Here is a 19,257-nt window from a genome sequence, read left to right as displayed (position 1 = left end):
AAACAGTAAAATTTAAGACACACAGATCTGTATATATCATAGACTTTCTCTGAGAAAACTTCCACATAAAACTGTTGACATTTTATTACAAAATTAGAATATACCCTATTTCAAACCTTCATGACGTCCCAAAAATGTGTGAAATTTTTTCGTTAGATCATAGCGTTTAATTGTCCTGAGCCTGTTACTCACCTTATAATATTGAAAAGGACCACTACTACGTATCGCTGCTTATTAGACCCCAGTTTTTCCATTAAAGGCTTGACAAATAAAACTAATAACCCCAAACCACTTTTAGAAATATATTTTCTTGTCATAAATGTATAAAGTCTTATCTAGAAAGTAATTTAACATAGAGGGGGCAGGAACGAAAAAACTCTGGAAACACATTGACAAAAAAAATTAATATCAATCAGACTCATGCCCATCGTCAACCATGACAACTGAATCCTCAGAATCCGGACTGCTTCTGACATGGTTTCTATCCACCTCCATATTCCCATCATCTGCATCATTTTCCTCCCAATTCTCTGGCTCACTATCCGAATCAATCTCCAACGCAACCTCCTCTTCAGATTCTGAATCACTAGAACCTAATAAACAAACCTTGCTAACCACAATACATTCAAAACCAAATAAATATATTACCTTTGTCATTAAAAACTAGTAACGCTTCATCTTCTTCATCATTCTCCATGCTCACAGAGCTGGTTACTTGAGGAACTAGCAATTCCAGTTTCCCTTTTAACCTATTAAGGGCAGCTTGGGAGTTTATCCTATTGTCAATGCTCCCTAAAGCACCAGAAAATAATTCTGGAAGGTTTGGATTAGAAATCAGCACTCCTGCATGAACTTGAACCAGGTGTTTCAACCAAAGAGCCCCAAATCGACTCCTAAAATTAAATTCCCACAAATTTTTTACTTCCTTGAAATTTTTGAAACTCACATAATGGTTTTTCCATGAATTAAAATGGAAAGTTCCGAAATAAGTCCTTCGAAAACCGTCACCGGAAGCCTTTTTATAGAGTTCCGAATTACATTTTCATCAGATGTACACAGAGCTGTTCTTAATATATTTCTGTCTTTACTATGTAACCCCTGCAAAAGCAGTTGGGCCACGTTATCAACTCGAGGTACTTTTCCTTCAGGTTTGCTTAGAGTCAAGTTTTCAAGCCTACAATATTACAGTTATAAAACGTTTCCAATTCAACAATTTTGGTTTTCAAACCGTTGTTCCATGGGAATTTCCTGCTGTTGTCCAGATTTTCTTTTACTACTCTCAGTAGAGATATAATGTACATCATCCCCTATTAAAGGCTTTTTAATTTTAGTGATTTGCACATCTTTTGATTTTTTCAATGTGTGCGGATCTTGTCTTATTAAAACTTCAAGTCTTTTGGATGTAACTTCCTGATGAATTTAATTCAATCATAATATATTAAGGCTTAAAAGATACTACATACCACTTGCTCAAATGTCAAAATTATCCCTGAGCCATGGCCTAAACAAACTGTATCAGAATCTATAAATCTAGCTCCAAAGACCCTGAGAGGTTTAACTGGCTCATTAGTTTGGCCAGTATCTGAAACAACTTGAATGGTAGTTTTGGGTTTTAAAGGCTTGTCACATTTTCTGCAAGTTAAACTAATTATTTTTTTTTAATTCCAACTTTTAATTAATGTACCCATTAAGCTTATGTTGAAAAACATGCACTGCTCCACTTTTATTAGTGGCAGCTACCTTAGTAAGCCCTTGGTCTGATACATTAACTGAGATATACTGCACTGAGTCTTGCATTAAATAATTGCAAACAGCATTTTTTTGTTTGTTGTCACTGTTTAAGTTCCAGCAGCTCAAAAGTCTGTCGCCCTAAAAAAAACCCTTATAACGCAATCAAAACTTCCTACTTTAAACTGTTTACAAACCTTTGAGCCTGACAAAACATAAGATCCAGCTTGAGGCAAATTTACATAGAGCATAAACACTATTTCTGAACTATGGCCTGTGAATGTTCTTAATACCTCCTTGGAGTGTATTTCCCATTGTTTAATGACTTTTGAGGCTGTTAAGAGGGTTTTATTATCCAGAAGTGCAAGGATTGATGTTATAGTTTCATTTCCTCCTTTCCATTTACTAAACATAGTGATGGTACTTGAGGAAATAATCATGTAGATATAAAAAAACTATACCTGTGCAATTCTTTACTTTTTAAGTTCCACTCCATAATATTTTGATCAGCTCCTGAATATAATAAACTGTTGCTTGTAATAGAAATGCAGTTGACTTGTGCATTAGTTCTACTGTCTATAGTGTATTCTATGGCTCCTTTAGTAAGGGAATAAATTAATAAAATGCCAGATGTGGTTCCTAGGACTATATTGGGGGAAATGCTGATTTCCTCTTTGCGTTTTTTCTTTTTTGGAGAAGGTGACCCCTAAAATTGTGTATTGATTGACAAAACTTTTGCCTGATAAGACGTGAAGTTAAAAGATGACAATCAAGTGTTAGTTTTGAATGATATTTTTTACTTAGAATTGTATTTACAATAATTTGACAGTGAATTAAGTAAACTTATTTTCCCCTGATTACTAATGGCTCTCTAAGCAAGAAGCTTAATAATGTGCATTGAATTTGAAATTTTGGGTATAGACTGGTAAAATACTTCCACCACAACTTAACATGTATTGTGGTCTACTCATTAGTAATTATTGAACTATTTATTTCCAAATATCACAAAAAGGATGTAAGAAATTAAGTGTTAATACAATTGTTAAAACTATTCATAGAGAAAAGTTGGGTAAAGTTATGAAACATACATATATCTATGTATATATATATATATATATATATTCTAGTGCCTCTTTTAGATGAGAATTCAATTACAAAAAATAATCAATAATGACTAAATTCCTAAATAGCGATTATTCTAATTATCTCTGGATAATTATAATTAAGAGAACAATTACACTAAATTAGGGTACCTTATTGCTACTTTGTCGGGGATACCAGAAATGTAAACAGGTACACGGCGTGGTAAGATGGAAATCCGGTGTGAATTCCTGTTCCAATGAGTTGGACAGAGTGTTCCATATATGCAGTTTACCATCTCCAGTAATTTGAGCAAAATATTTGCCGTCCTCACTAAATGAGGCCATTTGTAGGGCCATTTCAACGTTAAAATCAAAATTCTAAATCTTCACTTCACATGCCAGCTAAATAAATTATAACCTGGAAAATAAATTGAGGTTAGATCTGACGGCATGCCACACACATTGTTGTTATCGACAGATGTCGTTATTTTAGGCGCTAAATTTTAAATTTAATTTTTTTCAAAATTTACTTAAGATTTATTCAATCAATAAAATAAGCAACTTCAAACAATTGTTGAACTTATCCTGTAGTTTATTTTGTTGCCAAAATAAGGTTTTCAAGAATTAAATTTATTCCAAACGTTGCTACTTTGCAACTAAAACATCACTCCCGTATTTTTGGTTGCCTCTGTTTTTGACAAAAGACAATATGACGTCACTGAACGTGAGAAAATGTTTATTTTTCAGCAAAACTAATTAAAAACTATATTTTTAATTTAAAGTTGTTTATAACGGAGTCTATTTTTAAATTGACCAAAATTACCTTAAACTGACTGAAAAATTAAACACGTTATCTCTAACGTAGTGATCTCGCTGAAAAATGGCCACTCTAGAAGACAAAATTTTAGGTGAAAAGCTACATAATTATTGTAGTAGCAGTGAAGGAAGTGATAATGAGGATTTGGGGGGTGAAAAAAGAGGAAATAGTGCGGGGATTGAGACCCCCAAAGTTTTACCTGACGTTAATAAATGGGAAGGGGCATCTACTAATACAGGACCAAAAGGTAGGCAGTCAATAAATTTCCCTCTCTACTCAAAGTTTCAATTGCACTTTTTTTTTTATAGGGGTAATTGAAGATTGGAGGAAATTCAAGCAACTGGAAAACGAAAAACGTGCTGAAAGTGAAAAAGAGAGAATTGAACTTGCCAAGAAGCTCACAATGACTGTGCAGACAGCTTTAGATGAAGAAAAAGAGAAATCTGCATTGGAGGACCCAGAACTTGCAGAACTTTACAATGATGAGTTTCTCCTAAAATATCAGAAGCACCGAATTCAAGAAATGCTACACCAAACCAATTTACAAAAGAAATTTGGTAAATCTCTTTCTTCTGGTTTAATTATTTCAAAACAATTCTTTGCAATTTAGGCAATCTGTATTTTCTAAGAGATACTCAAGAATTCTTAAATGCAGTGGACAAGGAAGAAAAAACAGTAACTGTAGTTATCCACATTTACGAGGAGCATGTAGAGGCCTGCAGAACCATGAACCAGTGCTTAAAACAACTGTCTAAAATATATAATTCTGTGAAATTTTGTGCTATATCAGCCTCACAGGTTGGGGTAAGCAGAGCTTTTAAGGTTGAAGGAGTTCCAGCTTTGTTGGTATATAAAGCTGGTAACATTATTGGAAACTTTGTAAAACTTTCCAATGAAATTGGTAATCAGTTCGAGATTGAAGATGTGCAAGGGTATTTGGTTGAGCATGGGTTATTGGAAGATAAAAGCTTGAAGCCTGCATTGATTAGAAGTTCAAATCCAGATGATTCTGAAGATAGTGATTAAGTTTTTCTTTGCTATTAAAGAGTATTATATTTATTTAGTATAAAATACTTTATAGAAGGTTAAGTTTTCCTTTAATTTCTTGAAGTTTTTAAACATGTTCCATTGAAATGAAAAATGTGTTCAATAAGGAAGCTATGTTTTTATATTAATTATCAATACTATATCTGCATACATTCTAAATAAACCAAAAATTGTGGTATAAATATTCAGTTGGGGCAGTTACAAATGTATAATAATTTTTAGTTTTAAAAAGACATCCACACTATGTGCCAAATAGCACTATATATTATCCAACAATAGGGTTTTCTCTATGATATATCTTGGTTTGTATTTAAGCATTTTTTCTTAAACTCGTGTCTGTGACTTTTATATACTAATTATTAGAGTATATTATAAATGAATAGTTTAACATCTCCTAAAATAAGAATTTGCTTTAAGTTTTAGCTTTAGTTCTACTTAAAAGAATTATTGTACTCTGAAGACTGGTAATTATCTGAATACCTGGCATTTCATGCAATTTTATTTAACACTAAGGCCACTTTTAATAAAAAAAAAAAAACTAAAATCAAATGTGTCTTAATCACTCACAAAGTTGCAGCATTTGTTTCTTTCTTTCCAAAACTGCCTTGTATTGTGAATAAGTCTTTAACATTGCATCATACTCTGCACAAGAAACCTCTGCATATTTTTGTTTCAGCTTTTTCAAATCCTTCACTTCTTGCTTTAAATCACCTTCTAACTCCTTCATATCCTCAATAAGTTCTTTATAAGCATCCAACGAATCACTTGATTCAGAAAAAATATTAGTCTTGCACTTCCGTTTAGCAATTTCAGCCTTCAAAGAATTGAGATGTGTTTTCAATTTTGAATTGGAATACTTGAGTTCTGCTGCTTTGGGGACAGTTTCAAGGCGAGTCTCTTTTAATTCTTCTAGTAGTTTTAGAAGTTCGGATAGGTTTTTCATGTATAACTCTTGTTGGATTGTTAATTGATGTTGAAGGTCTAGAAGTTGTTGATTATAATGGTTTGATTCTAAAGGGGAGTGAATTGTTGATTCGGGCAGGTTTTTGTGTTTTTGTTCCCATAAATTTATTAAGCAATGGCAAAGTTTTTCATTTTCTGAGTATGTCAGTTGGGATTCATTAAGAGGTATTCCAAGCAGTGTTTCTCCAGGATAACCCTCTATACTGAGTTGAGACACTTTCTCTCCAAAAATTATTTTGCGGATCTTTACTTTCAACTGATTTTCTAGGGGACTATCGGGGGCTATACAGACTTCAACACATTGTAAAAGAAATTTATTTTTCTGGTACCTTTGAAACTGTAAATTTAGGTTTTCAAAATGGTCTTCTAATTCTTGCTCTAGAACTTCTGAGAAACTCTCAGGCACTTCTGTCTCAAATTCTTCGTCAGCCGACATAATTTTAATGTTATATCAGCAACTTTTATACGGAAAATTCGTTAAATTAAAAAATTGCATTAAAAGTGTTCAAAAACTATTGGTTAGTGGCTCCTATCTGAATTCAGCGACAAGTCATGGCCATCAGGTAATATTGGCAATAGGGCATTCCATTTAAGCAATATCGACCAATAAGAATAATTTATATGTATATTTTTAATATCAATGTTTACACCTGTTTGCGCTTTAAGTAATGGAAAATAAATACATAAATAATATAAATAAAAACAAGAAATTAAGATCAAATTAGGGGTCTCTTTTAATTTGAACAATTAATTCTGCGATATACTATATTATGCCATCGCATTGCCACATTTCCTACTTCATAGCATAGAAATGTATACAAATATCTATATACATTATATACATTTTCACCTGATTATCTATCTCAATTCAATGATTGTGAGGAAAATATTATTGCTGAACTAAAAAAGAGAAGAAAACAAGTGCAAGTCAGTGCAAGTTTTTGCGCCAATAAAAATGAAATTTGTATCACCGATACGAGCAAGATTATTGCAATCGCCATCATGGTCGGTGTTGCCAACATGAAAGACAATAAATACGAGTTAATGTTTCAGCTCCTTGTGCAAACTGCCTAATGTAAATATTACTGGAAGGACTTTTATTGAAATGAAAGTTTAAGAGATACATTATTTAGTTACTAAACAGTAATTCTTATAAATATTCGCAGATACTTTAGAATTCGTCGTTGGCACCCCTAATTATGTCAAATGCTGTTATCGCCCTGTTGCCTAATTAGAAATTTAATACTTAAGAATGATCTTTATATATTATTGTATCTTATTTAGTTAAATTTCTAGATATATTTCTGTTAGTTTTTTTTCTGCCTGTTTATCAAACCTATTAAAAAAAAATTCTAAACATAATTTGATTGTAACATATTATCATAATCAGAGCTTCTAAAGTGCTTTACTGTATTATGAAAGAAAATGTAGCTAATGTGGCAACAATGCAAGTCTGCAAGCCGGCATGTTTTTCATTTGCAAAATGAAGTTGCATGGTTCTTCAAGTCTTGGCACTTTCTTATCGCTATAAACCATTTTACACCATTAAACTATAGTATGACCTGCAAAAAGTAAATTAGACCAGAGGCTAGTTTGTGCACAGTCCGACGACATGGAAACGTGCCTTTTTGCCTCGGTGGTGAGCCAGGAAGAGTGGAAAAAAGTGCCCGCCGAAATCGGGCAGAAAATTTCAAAGTTCGTCAATGAAAAGTTCGAGGAGTTTATCACCTCGAAAGCTTTGTTGGAGACGAAAATTACTAATTCAGGTAAGTGGACGTAGTTAACTAAATATTAGAGGCCTTTGTTCCTTTGACGAAGATGCAAAATGATTTTCAAGGAATATCTTCAAGGGAGCCTTCAACTGTAGGCAGAACTTGTATCACTTTAATTTTTATGGTAATTAGAAATACACTTTATTCCTTTCGCCAAAATCACCCTAACATAAATTATCTTTATTTTTTGGCACATGTTTAGTTACCAATAATATATAATGAGGCCCTCTATCCAAGATTGCTAGTTTATTGAAAGGAACCCATTGTAATGATTTAATATTTAACATACCCAACCTACCCTATGAAATAAAGCTCTTTTTATGGTGGTGGGCTTCTTTTTTAAGATGTAGATATCATCTCATGGTCATTTTATAAAGAAATAATCTAAGTGAAAGTTCAGTTTTATTATACCTTCGTTTAATGATAATCTTTGAAGGGATCATTATATGTGCATATAAGTAATTGAAGATTAGTTTAAGAATGTTGTATCCTGATCTATTTTCTCTAGGCCTTAAGTTCCCATATATATGGCTTTTAATTAATATGGCTATTTCTAATGAGTTTATCTCTAAAGATGTGATACCAGATATTTTTATATTAACCTTAGTAATTTAAAACCTATTTTATTGATGTAGCTGGGTCTTCATTAGTGTTATATGTATATTTTTGAAATTCATTTTCTTTGCATGTGATTTACCTCTAGGTGTTTGTAAAGCGTACCATTAAATAAAACAATAAATAAAATAAATAAATGTATTTAATTTTATCTCATTGCTCCTTCAGTTTTTGAGATAAAAAATAGATATCTTAAAAATATAGTTTCTTTTTTAGAATCTAAACAATTAAGATTCACAATTTGTTGCTAATATCTACAGGGTGATACATTCTCAGGAGCAAGGATCCCTTATATCAAACTTCTTTGTGGCATTCCATTGACTATCTAGTAATATTTTAATTGACTGATTTAAAACGTTTTTTCTCTACTTATATTGTTTCTATATTAGTAATAATTTTTTCAGTTATTTGTAAAAATAATGAGTGCAAATGATGTTGCCTTAAAAAATGCATATTTTATATGCTAAAATACAAAGACAGCAACCAGTTTAGATTTCAAGATACATAATACATTATGGCAAAAATAGATTGGTTTCTTTAATTCCATTAATTTATCAACCCTATCTTTACTATAAGTTATTAAATATTTGAAAATTTAAATGGGAATATATTCAGTATATGGACTTCTTAGGGGAGAACCATGTGTATTCCTAAATTGGCAAAAATCAGGCTATCAGTGACATCTGAAAATAATGCTAGTGAGTGATAAATTTACTAAATTGGTCAAAGAGTTCAAATTTTGATATATTGATCACTATGTTTTAGCTTCTAGCAACAAATGCTTATTTGTATCATTGTTTCTGGGATATCCTACATAGATACATACATAATATATCTATGTAGGATGAATATTAATTTTTTTTCTATTATGATACAAACCTTTCACTTGTTTCATCTTTGCAGAAAAAAGCTTCACAGAAATCAAAGGGCAAAATGAAGCACTTACCAGCGAAAACGAAGCGCACAAAGCGCGCCTCGAAGCTGCCAACATCTCAATCACCCAATTGGAATCCCAAGTATCAAATCTTTCCTCTGAACTTATTAGATTACAAACGCAGTCCAACCAACTTGAAGCAGAGGCTGCGGAGTATCGACATCAACGCAATTTGGCCGTAGACGAACGTGACGAGACTTTAAAGATGATTCAAAGACGGAACGCCCAAATTGAAAGCTTGCAATTGGACATTGAAACTTTGACCAAGCAGCTGCAGGACGCTGTCAGCACAAAATGTGAGGCTTTGGCTAAAGCAGAGGAAGTGGCGTCAATGAGAATTACTTTGGAATATGGAGAGAAACGATTGGAGCAGGAACGGGCTTTGATGAGCAGTCAAATTGAAAGTCTTACAGGTAAGTAAATGGGTTTTAAAACTTTGACAAACAATTCTGAATATTTTCTATGTAATTATTCTCTATTAATTTCTTACAGAAGAGCTTCAAAACAGGACTGATGAACTTCTAAATATGCGCAGAGACAACTCATCTCGTTGCATTCAACTTGAAACGAAACTTTTAGAAAAAACCCAAGAACTAACTGTTGCTTCTGAACAATTAAAATCCTTCACTGAACTAAATGAAAGCTTAGCAGCTCGCAATGAAGAACTGGCTCAGAAAATTTTTAATTTGAACGAGACTCATTCGAAAGTTAGTGAATCATATGTCTCTGAAATTGATGCTAAAACCATGATGACCAACACATACAAATCCATGCTTGAGGAGACTCAGAAGCATGCAGAAGAACTGAGGAATGCCCTGAATGAGGTTCAACAGATGTTGAGGCAGGCCACTGAGCAGTATGGGGATTTAGAAACTAAACATAAGGAATCTGGGTTGGCTCATGAGGAAATCATTTCAAAGAAGAATGAATGCATTGCGATGCTTAAAAAAGAGTTGGAAACTGCTAATGAGTTAATTGAACAGTGCAAAAACGGGTCAATTAGCAAAGATATTGAAGGGCTTTCATCATCTGCAGCCACAGTTTCTAGAGTCATGAAATCAGGCATGACTTACACAGAAATGTACTCACGCTATGTTTCAACTTCAGAACAACTTGCAAGTAAATCAGAAGAATGTGTAAGACTCAACAACTACATCAATTGCATTGTGAGAGAAATCGAAGAGAAAGGCCCACAGGTTACCCAGCTGCGCCAGGAATTCAGTGATGCACTCGACGCTAATGAAACACTTAAAGCATCCAATGATTCGCTATTAGCAGAGGTGCAACAACTACGCGAAGCTAATGTTGAGAATCGAAGAATGGAAGGTCAGGTAGCCAGAGAAAACCAAAGAATGAAAAAAGAACTCGCAGATCTTTCCCGGCAAGTTGTGCATTTGTTGCAAGAAGTTGAGCATTCTAGAGTTGGATCTTCAAGTACTTCTACTGATAATGATTTAAGTGATAGTGTTAGCTCAGCAGATATCATCACAAAGCGTCTAGTTACCTTTAATGATATTGCTGAGCTCCAAGCTACAAACCAGAAATTGTTAGCACTGGTACGAGATTTGACGGAAAGGCAAGAAGAAATAGAATCCTTTGACCCAGCCGCTGTTGCTAACTTGCAGAGAAAGGTGGAAGACTTGAGAGAATCGCAAATTGAGTTGCTTGAAGAGAGAGAGCAGCAGACAAAAATGATGGCTACCTTAAGAAATCAAAGGGATATGTATAAGAACTTGTATTCGCAAGCTGCTAAAGGAGGAGGAGGAGGAGATGCCTCAGTGAATTTAGCCTTTGGTACAGTTGACAGTGGCGAAACTCTCAATAAAACTCAATCTGAGGCTTCAGATTCTAATGCGAATTCTGATGAAAAAGTGCAGGATTTAGAAACTCAGATAACAAAATACAAGAAGCAAGTTGAAGAAATGAAGGAAGAGTATGAGACTTACAGGAAAGAGAGATTGGATCATGAGAAAATCCTTTTGGAGCAACTAGAATCTGTGCGCAATGAGTCTAAGGAACTTACAAAAATGAGTTGCCAACTCACATCTAAAGCAGAACTGAACGAAGAGAAATTCAAAGTTCTCCAAAATAACGCAGAAATTTTCAAAAAGCAGATAATAGCCCTGGAAAAACAAAACAAAATATATAGCGAAGCTATAATCAAGCATGAACAGGCAGCGTCTTACCTCAAAGATGAAGCGATTCAGAACCAAACTAAAGCATCAAAGGCTGAAGTTATTCTAGGAAGTGTCCAAAAAGAAAACGCTCTCCTCAGAGACTCTGAAAGGAGATTATTGAAAGAAATTGAAATGGTTAAACAACATTCCCATCAGCAAAGCTTGCTGCAAAGCAATATTGAACTCATCAAAGCTACTTTAGAGCGCAATGAAGCAGAAAGCAAGCTGAGGCTTGAAGCCAAACTTGACGAAGCTCACTTAGAGTGCTCATCTTTGCGCAGAAGACTTGAGGAGGAGCAGACGCATTTCAGGGAGCTAACTACACATTTAGAGAAACAGTCCAAGCAAGCACAGGAGCGAATGGAGGAGGAAAAGCTTAAAGCGGATAAACTACGTAAAGAAATTTCGGAACTCCGAAACGATCTAATCAACAAAACTGTCTACATTGAAGATTTATCTAGAAAACTTAAAAGTTCAGTATTTGCAATTCCTGATGCAAGTATTGAGGGCAGAAAATTAAGGGAGTTGGAGCAGCATATGGCAGATGCTGAAGCTGAAATTAGCTCATTAAAAACCAAACTAAAAGGTGCCAAAGACGCATCTGAGGAGTACTTCAATGTGGCTCAAAACGCCGAAAAACAACTAGAAGAAGTTTTAGACAAAGAGCAAGAACATTTAAAAGAAATTGAATTGCAAAAGCAACTGGTGCGGGAGTTGCAAGAGAAAAATGCAGAATTGCAAGGGGAACTATCGATTCAGATGGATGACCAGGATATTGCAGCAGCCGATATTAGAAGCAAATCTCAAAAGTTGCAAGAAGAACTCAATGTTCGGAGCTTGGATCTGCGGTCAGCCAGAGAGCAATTGGAGAAGACTCAAAGTGAGTTGAAATTCATGAATGAGCAGTTAAAAGCCTCAGAAAACAAATACGCCCGAGAGGTAACATTGCACTCAGCCGATTTGCAAAGTTTAACCGATTTGAAAGCAGAACTTGATGAGACAAATGGTCAGATTCAACAGGTAAAATCTGAAAAAGATCGAGCGGTAGAAGCTTTGGATGAACACCTTCAAGGCGCTGCAAAACAACAACAATTGCTTGATGAGGAGAAACAAAAATTAGACGAGCGATTTAAGAATATGGAAGAACAAAACAGCCTTCTGTTAGACCAGATTCAGCAGCTAAACACACAACTCACCCTTTTGCAATCTCAAGTCTCCACAGATAATCTTAATACAAGTCAAAATTCTAGTCTTGGCGAAAACCTTAATCGTTCATTCACAGAAGACGAAGTCCACAAATCAGGTCAGCTTCTTAAGATTATTAAATACTTGAGACGCGAGAAGGATATTGCTGTGAGCAAAGCTGACATCATTGAAGCTGAGCACTTTAGGCTTAAATCCCAATTTGATTCTGTTACGAAGCAGCTAAAGGAGGCTAAAGAACAGATTGAAGCTCAGAGACAAAAGCTTGAAGTTACTAATGTTTCTGCATCCAAACATTCAGAAGTGCTGCGCAGATTGGAAACATTAAATGCAATTACTGACAGTAATAGAGCCTTGAGGCACGAAAGAGATGAGCTATTGGGTGAAATGCAAACGCTGCGTACAAGGGCTGAACAAATGGAAAGTGAGTTAGCTCCTCTACAGGAAAAAAATAGAGATCTGCAAACTAAAGCTGATCAGATGCATACAGAGAATATCTCCTTACGAGCTGAGTGCACTCGATGGAGGCAGAGGGCTAATTTGCTTATTGAAAAAACCAACAGAACTAGCCCTGAGGATTGGAAAAAGCTGCAGACTGAAAGGGAAACTTTAGCAAAGCAGTTGACTGTGGAGCGGGGCAATAATGCCAAACTCTCTGATGAAAATAACAATATTAGACAAACAGTTGCAAAACTGGAAGATCAACTAAAATCCGTGAGGACTCAAAACAATAATCAAAGTGAAGAGATTAGCAAGCTGAGGGAGCAGGTACAAAACCTGCAATACCAAGCTTCACAACTCAGTGAGAGCTTAGATCAGCAGACTCAGAATAACTTGAGATTGTCTCAAGAAAACCGATCACTAACTGAAGAAATAGGTGCTAAAGACAACTCGATAAGTGAGCTCAAAAATAACTTAACTCAGGTGAAAAAGATTGCCAAGAAATATAAGACTCAGTATGAAGACCAAGTTAAGGATATTGAATCTCTTAGACAACAGAACGAGCAAAGTCAAAGTGAGCAAAACCAGAATGCGGAGAAGCAAATTCAGTTACTAGAGCAACAGAAGAATGAGCATGAAGAGCGGGTGAACTTGTTAGAGACTTCACATAAAGAGAATGTAGATCAGTTGAACCAGCAGGTGAGCAGCAGTCAAGAGCAGCTTGATTCGCTGAAAAAGGAAATTGATATATTGAAACAATCCTCACAAGAAAAGGAAGAAAAATTCAAGACGCTTTTCAAAAACGCTAAAGACCGAATAGTGAGTCTGACTGAACAGAATACAGGTTTGAGAGAAGAACTTTCCAAACACGACAAATTCGCGCATATAGGAGAACAGTCTGATGGCAATAGTAACACTAATGAGCTTGTTGAGAGGATTAGCAACTTGCAGCAAGAGAAAGATGAGTTGATAGAAAAATTACAGCAGGAAAAGAGCGCGCATACATCAGAGGTAGAAGCACTGAAACATAGTATTAGTCAGTTAGAAAGGAAGTTGGGACAGCAACAAGGCTCCAAGCCCAGCACTAGTTCTGCTTCCAGCGAGAAGTCTTCCACTGAGAGACCCACTGCTGATATTAAACCAATTCCCGGGCATTCAACCAATACTCAAACCCAGTCAGTTCCTATTCAACCTTGGCGTAGTGGTGGGGAGCCCCCATTGGCCAGTATAAGACCAATGTCCCAGCAATTGAGAACAGCCGCAGTATTGCCAACAACTCAAACTCCTAGTGCTGTAATGGTACCTCCACAACAACAGGTGCACACTACTGGGACTTCGTCTATCGAGGCTCTGTCTAGCAGTCCTACTTCGTCCCACACCGAGTACGTGCCAGCCACAAGTTCTGCTAGTTCCGCCATGTTGGGTGCTAGACAAGTAGCAGTGCCCCCAACACAGTCTTCAGAAGATGATGACAATTCTATGCAGGTAAAGTCAATGTTCCATTTTATTTAGTTGAGTAAAATGAAAGACGTTTGACTCATAAAATCCAAAATATTTATTTATAAAACTACTGAATGTAATATTAACGTAATAATTTTTTGTGTATATTGATACAGAAAATATTTCCTTACTTTACTAAGTCTAAACTTGTTTCCGTAGATCCAAACAGCTCCTCAACAACAAACTCTAGCAGTGATTTCCCCTAGAGTGGAACCTCCAAGTAGTGGCCCTACTCAAGAACAAGGCACGAGTTCCAGTAGTTCGAACACTGTGACAACGACCCAAGCAGGTTTGAAACGTCAACGAGATCCTGATACAGATAGCTGTCAAGCGGAAGAAAAGTCCCAGTTGAAGCAGCAGAGCAAACGCACAAGGCTACAGCAAGGTATCAGCGACAGCGGCTTGGAAGTGGAGTACCAAGTGCCGACTAGTAGTCAGAGGGAAGACGATGACAATATCATCCTAGTGGAGAGTGATGGTCCGGATGAAGGTGAAGGTGATGACCAAGAGGAACCTGATGACACCGAGGTATATGACATGGAAGGAATGGAACAGGACAACTATGAGGATAATGATTGTCAGGAGGTGGAAGAAGAGGAGGAGGCTGGCAATGAGGTGGAGGTAATTGAGGATTCCAGCGAGGTGCCCAATCAGAGTGAGAATCAAGAGAGTGCAGAAGTGGAGATGATGGACAGGCAGGCCCAATCTGAGGCTATTAGCAGTGGGACTGACGGTAAGTTGATTTTTTTTAAGGTTTGTACAGGGGAGATATTAATTTTTGGGGAATAGTAGAGTGTTTCTGTGAGTATAATACAGAATTTCGCCGTTGTGTATATGATATTACTGATAGGGAGGGGTAGGGGGTTTCAAATTTGAAAAATTGTTTTATCGGAAAATCCTACGGAGTTTCTATAAAATCTGTTCATGTTGCGACATTCTGAGAAACGCATAGAAAGTTCTTTGATTTTTGATTGAGAAAATTTGTAGAAGTTTTTAAAAGGGCCTGGTTAACGTACGACGTTAAAGAGCTATCGTTTCTTAACCTACTAGAAACAAGAAACGGTGTTGCCCACTTTGTCAACTTTCAATGACTTTCGAACCAAGTTCATGCATAGCTGTTCATGTTATAAATTATTAGAGCGATTTAAGTTCCCAAACAAATATCGAAACCTCTATTATTCTCCTACGAATTTCACGACCTTCCCCATAACGAAACAGCGGCAGCAGGTCCATCGAGCTCCTCCGTTCACTCCATTTCACTAAGTCCCCGCCAGCGTGTGGTACCGCCGCTGCCCTACCGGCACCAGCTCTTAGACGAAGGTATGCTCGATGATGGTATAGTGCCCTCAACTCCCACTCTATTTCCCCATCGCCGTTCCGACGGTTTTGGGGAAGCTGTGAGTTCCCCCCATGTCCCGACCAGCGCTACTGGCCGGTTTACATTTAACGAGTCGCAGTTGGCCATCGGGGGAACCGCCTCCCAGGGGCGGGAGCCCCCGGAGCATAGTTTATTGGAGGTCCCCCAAGTCGATGATCATAGTAGGTGATGGTGGATAGTTCGTCGAGTGGTCGGACTGGGTTTCTGGCTAATCGATGGACTAGATGGACACGGGAAATTCTTAATAATTGGTCTTTGTTGCAGGTACCGGTCGCAGTGTTCCTACAACTCCCTTGCAATCATCTCCCCAAGAATCCATCCCCAATATTGCAGAGGAACAGGGTGATAGACAGACCACCCAAAGTGATGGTAAGTTACCCTTTTTTTTTAAATTATTTTGTGTCTTATATGTGAATGGTAACAAATATAAATAGAAGAAAATCCTCAAATATCTGTGAGTACCGACTCAAATATCTGTGAGACTCGAGGTGAAGGTAGTTCGGAGGAGGCCACGATGGGCCCGCCAGGGCAAGCAGGTCCGTCTACGGATGATAATCGTCCAGATGAGGATTTGGAGGGGGACGACGGGGTCACTTCTGAGGGCGAGAAACCGCCGTCAACAGAGGAAGGAGAGGAGGAAGGCCGGGAAGCCGAAGCCTCTCAGAGCCCGAATGAAGCGAGGAGGGCAACGCGAGGAAATGGTCCCTCGGCTAGACGGTCAATGAGGATGAGTCCCGCCAGGGGGTCAAGGGTGGGGCCAACCCCCATTGTTTGGGGGGACGCGAGGCGTTCGCTGCAGAGGCAAATGCCCCATGGTGAGTTTCAATGATTGTTTACATACATTTAGGCAAATTTTCGACTCAATTTATAAACTAATATATGTAGTTTGATAAAACCTAGAAAAATCCAGGTTACTTCAAAACCTGTTAAAAAGTGATATTACAATCGATACTGATGATTGTATTCAGGAATTCTGAACATAGAAAATTTTAAAGCAATGTTAGAAAATCAATTTTTGGTTTATCAGTGACGCGAAAGTGCATTGTAACGTTTCCCAAACTTATCAATTTCTTCCAAACGTATGATACCTAATGAATAAATTTAGCCGTAAGTGACGTTGGTGGGGAGTTACTCCAAGTGTTATTAATTCATATTCCGTCGTTTTAGGAATGGGACGAGGTAATCATGGAAACCCTGGCGGTAATCAACCCGCACCCCGGAGACCGAGGTCTCGAATGCAGCGCCCTTTCGGTCGTTTTTGAATTTGTATTAGTCATTTCTCATTCCTAAGTTAGTTATCTTTCTATTCAGAGATGATTTCGTTTATAGTTAGTTTCCTTAAATAAATAACTTTACCTACCTGTTTCATTCATAAATGTAAAATATGTTTTTTTATAAGTAGTAAGAATATTTCAAAAAGTTTTGTGTACTGATTAATTGGAAAGGATGCAAAAATGTTTCCGGACGTTAAGCTGTGTTGGATGTCATTTAACAATTATCATTATTTCTAGTACTCTTTAAGGTTGTTTTTTATTTCGCATTTAATCCTTAGTTATACAAAAGAAAATCACCAAAAATTAATTATTTTTTGTCCCGACTTACAGTCTCGATACCATCCCTCCTGCAACTACCAAATTTTCCCCTGTAACATAAGTGCCATCATCCGAGGCCAAATACGCCACTGATGCTCCAATATCTTCGCTTTTCCCAAACCTGTAACAAACTTTTTAATACTAAGAAATCTTGCGAAAGAAATAGGACAATACCTTCCCAGGGGTATTTGAGCTATGGCAATATCCTTGGTATCATCCGCTGTAATCTATTTACGCGACGTTAAAACCATAGATTTGAGAATAAAAAGGACTTACGGCTGAAGAAAACTTTGTGGCGATAATTCCTGGACAAACTGCATTCACAGTAATGCCCTCAGAGGCGAGTTGAATTGAGGCTGCTTTGACTAGCCCTAGAAGGGCGGTTTTGCTCACCGAATAAGCTCCTAGAACCTGCAGTTTAAGCGATTAGTTACTAAAAAAGTAATTATGGAGAATTAGTTACATTCATTGGTTGGAAGCCTGCAATGGAGGAAATAAATATTATTCTGCCCACTTTGCTTTGCCGTAAAAGCGGCAATGCTTCTTTCGCCAACAGAAAAGAAGATTTCACATTTACCTCGAAGATTTTGTCCCAGGAACTTTCAGAACACTAAATTTAATTTTATTTTTATTGTATCAATCATTACATATGTACGTACATCAAGAACGCCTCCCATTTCCGGATTAACAGCAGCATTAGACACGAGTATATCCAACCCCCCTAATTTTTTTGCCTGCAATGAGCTAATTGTCTATTCATGGTTTTGCTAGAAGTTTAAACTATACTTCGTCAAACAGTTTCTTTCTGTCTTCAGCGTTGCTCACGTGACATACAAGACCGGTGACTTCAAGCCCTTCTTTAGAGAGTTTTTGTGTGGCATTTTCGACATTTTTTGCTTTTCTGCTGCTGACTATGACTTTGGCCCCTTCACGAGCTAAACGTTGTGCTATGGCAAATCCAATGCTGAAATAGAGAAACTGAAATGTATTGTTAAATTGTTTTAAAAATTCAACAATGCATTTTATATAACACTATGCAGGGTGTCCCACGTATATAGGCCTATATCCATATCTTCAAAACTACACTATCCAAAACAATTAGGGGATATTATGTTATTTATGAATATAATATTTTTATTCAATTTTATTCGCTTATTTCCTTTAGGATAATAATAATTTTACAAGAGTAAACAGGAATGTAATGCATACGGTAGGTCTCTGTCAATTTTACAATTTTTAACTTGAATTCTCACAAACAGTATAAAAGTGCATTTAAACGCTACTTAGGTATCAGTAAAATTTTTGTATTCAGGAATAAGTGATGTGATGGAAAAATAGGGACTTAGAAGAGTTTTACCCGTCAGTAGAAGCTGTAACAATTGCAATCCTTCCACCTAAGCGTTTTAAAGACATTCTGGTCTTTTCTGTGAAGTGTCTTCTTATGAAAACCTGATTTTTGCGTTCTTTTAAGGGTACTTTAGAAACTATTTTTCACTAAAAGCGATGCCACTAAGACTAAAGGTCAGAATTTTATCTTTAAGTCCATGATTTAAATTATTAAATTTATGAATTATAATTTGGCAATGGACAATTTAGCGTATTCCGTTCGGGAGCTTTATATGAGCTAAAAATAAAGCCGTCCAAATCATTTTGTCCTTGTTGCACTAATGTGATTACTGACACAAACATACGTCAGCCTTGTAATTAAATAACCATCAAATATTGCGTGGAGATATAACGAAAAAAAACGGCAGATGGTGCTGGTGGAACAATTTCCTGCTGCAAACGCAAAGCTGATCATAGGAATTAAATTGTAATACACCTGGATCTTCTTAGGTTCAAATGAATATGAGATAATATAATATATAAACAATGTGTTTTTTTTGTATGAAAATAAGTGCAAATATGCGTAGCAACAATCTGACAATGGTAACCTATTACTTCTTTATGCCTTCATATCTTTTAATTCAAAGTTGGGATGAAAGATAAAGATGTAGTTTTAGTGGTT

General features: G+C 36.4%; 5 protein-coding genes across 11 annotated transcripts; 2 read left to right on the top strand and 3 right to left on the bottom strand.

Moving 5' to 3' along the window:
- Nucleotides 1-288: 288 nt before the first annotated feature.
- On the bottom strand, nt 289-3,228 carry LOC136346139 (WD repeat-containing protein 43). The gene is made up of 9 exons (XM_066295050.1): nt 2,982-3,228; nt 2,190-2,434; nt 1,926-2,133; nt 1,685-1,869; nt 1,464-1,632; nt 1,229-1,410; nt 947-1,174; nt 649-893; nt 289-593 (listed from the first exon to the last, which is right to left on the bottom strand). The coding sequence occupies exons 1-9, from the start codon at nt 3,165-3,167 to the stop codon at nt 409-411; spliced, it is 1,833 nt and encodes a 610-aa protein (XP_066151147.1). The 5' UTR covers nt 3,168-3,228; the 3' UTR covers nt 289-408.
- Nucleotides 3,229-3,508: 280 nt separating this feature from the next.
- Nucleotides 3,509-5,223, top strand: LOC136346140 (phosducin-like protein). Its single transcript, XM_066295051.1, has 3 exons — nt 3,509-3,874; nt 3,936-4,184; nt 4,238-5,223. Exons 1-3 carry the CDS (start codon nt 3,691-3,693, stop codon nt 4,651-4,653), a joined length of 849 nt encoding a protein of 282 aa, XP_066151148.1. The 5' UTR covers nt 3,509-3,690; the 3' UTR covers nt 4,654-5,223.
- LOC136346141 (golgin subfamily B member 1-like) lies at nt 4,773-6,302 on the bottom strand. Its single transcript, XM_066295052.1, has one exon. It carries the CDS (start codon nt 6,071-6,073, stop codon nt 5,234-5,236), a length of 840 nt encoding a protein of 279 aa, XP_066151149.1. The 5' UTR covers nt 6,074-6,302; the 3' UTR covers nt 4,773-5,233.
- A 783-nt stretch (nt 6,303-7,085) lies between these two features.
- On the top strand, nt 7,086-17,178 carry Mgtor (Megator). Of its 7 annotated transcripts, none has more exons than XM_066295178.1 (8): nt 7,086-7,403; nt 8,928-9,371; nt 9,451-14,264; nt 14,439-15,012; nt 15,507-15,599; nt 15,922-16,026; nt 16,092-16,472; nt 16,825-17,178. In XM_066295178.1, exons 1-8 carry the CDS (start codon nt 7,250-7,252, stop codon nt 16,917-16,919), a joined length of 6,660 nt encoding a protein of 2,219 aa, XP_066151275.1. In that variant the 5' UTR covers nt 7,086-7,249; the 3' UTR covers nt 16,920-17,178. The 7 variants fall into 7 exon arrangements, with proteins under 7 accessions (XP_066151275.1, XP_066151272.1, XP_066151274.1 ...); XM_066295175.1 differs by having other exon boundaries at nt 15,507-15,818; XM_066295177.1 differs by having other exon boundaries at nt 15,504-15,599.
- On the bottom strand, nt 17,169-18,855 carry Dhrs4 (Dehydrogenase/reductase 4). The gene is made up of 7 exons (XM_066295238.1): nt 18,607-18,855; nt 18,036-18,213; nt 17,909-17,983; nt 17,713-17,859; nt 17,526-17,660; nt 17,424-17,476; nt 17,169-17,370 (listed from the first exon to the last, which is right to left on the bottom strand). Exons 1-7 carry the CDS (start codon nt 18,660-18,662, stop codon nt 17,256-17,258), a joined length of 759 nt encoding a protein of 252 aa, XP_066151335.1. The 5' UTR covers nt 18,663-18,855; the 3' UTR covers nt 17,169-17,255.
- Between the last annotated feature and the right edge of the window lie 402 nt (nt 18,856-19,257).

Source organism: Euwallacea fornicatus, chromosome 22, assembly GCF_040115645.1.
Source record: "Euwallacea fornicatus isolate EFF26 chromosome 22, ASM4011564v1, whole genome shotgun sequence".
Lineage (NCBI taxonomy): Eukaryota > Metazoa > Arthropoda > Insecta > Coleoptera > Curculionidae > Euwallacea > Euwallacea fornicatus.
The sequence above is the reverse complement of the archived record's forward strand: the minus strand, read 5'-3'. Positions and strand labels throughout refer to the sequence as shown.

Excerpts from the sequence above, each read along its gene's own strand:
- LOC136346139 (XM_066295050.1), bottom strand. The coding sequence starts at position 3,167 with ATGGCCCTACAAATGGCCTCATTTAGTGAGGACGGCAAATATTTTGCT. Across the intron at positions 1,411-1,463 it reads TTTTGACATTTGAGCAAGTG|GAAGTTACATCCAAAAGACT; the intron begins GTATGTAGTATC and ends TAAATTCATCAG. Across the intron at positions 894-946 it reads ATTCATGGAAAAACCATTAT|GAGTCGATTTGGGGCTCTTT; the intron begins GTGAGTTTCAAA and ends ATTTAATTTTAG.
- LOC136346140 (XM_066295051.1), top strand. The coding sequence starts at position 3,691 with ATGGCCACTCTAGAAGACAAAATTTTAGGTGAAAAGCTACATAATTAT. Across the intron at positions 3,875-3,935 it reads TACTAATACAGGACCAAAAG|GGGTAATTGAAGATTGGAGG; the intron begins GTAGGCAGTCAA and ends TTTTTTTTATAG. Across the intron at positions 4,185-4,237 it reads CAATTTACAAAAGAAATTTG|GCAATCTGTATTTTCTAAGA; the intron begins GTAAATCTCTTT and ends TTTGCAATTTAG.
- LOC136346141 (XM_066295052.1), bottom strand. The coding sequence starts at position 6,073 with ATGTCGGCTGACGAAGAATTTGAGACAGAAGTGCCTGAGAGTTTCTCA.
- Mgtor (XM_066295172.1), top strand. The coding sequence starts at position 7,250 with ATGGAAACGTGCCTTTTTGCCTCGGTGGTGAGCCAGGAAGAGTGGAAA. Across the intron at positions 7,404-8,927 it reads GACGAAAATTACTAATTCAG|AAAAAAGCTTCACAGAAATC; the intron begins GTAAGTGGACGT and ends TCATCTTTGCAG. Across the intron at positions 15,819-15,921 it reads CCCCCAAGTCGATGATCATA|GTACCGGTCGCAGTGTTCCT; the intron begins GTAGGTGATGGT and ends TCTTTGTTGCAG.
- Dhrs4 (XM_066295238.1), bottom strand. The coding sequence starts at position 18,662 with ATGTCTTTAAAACGCTTAGGTGGAAGGATTGCAATTGTTACAGCTTCT. Across the intron at positions 17,984-18,035 it reads GAAAGAAACTGTTTGACGAA|GCAAAAAAATTAGGGGGGTT; the intron begins GTATAGTTTAAA and ends AGCTCATTGCAG. Across the intron at positions 17,661-17,712 it reads CAGGCTTCCAACCAATGAAT|GTTCTAGGAGCTTATTCGGT; the intron begins GTAACTAATTCT and ends CTTAAACTGCAG.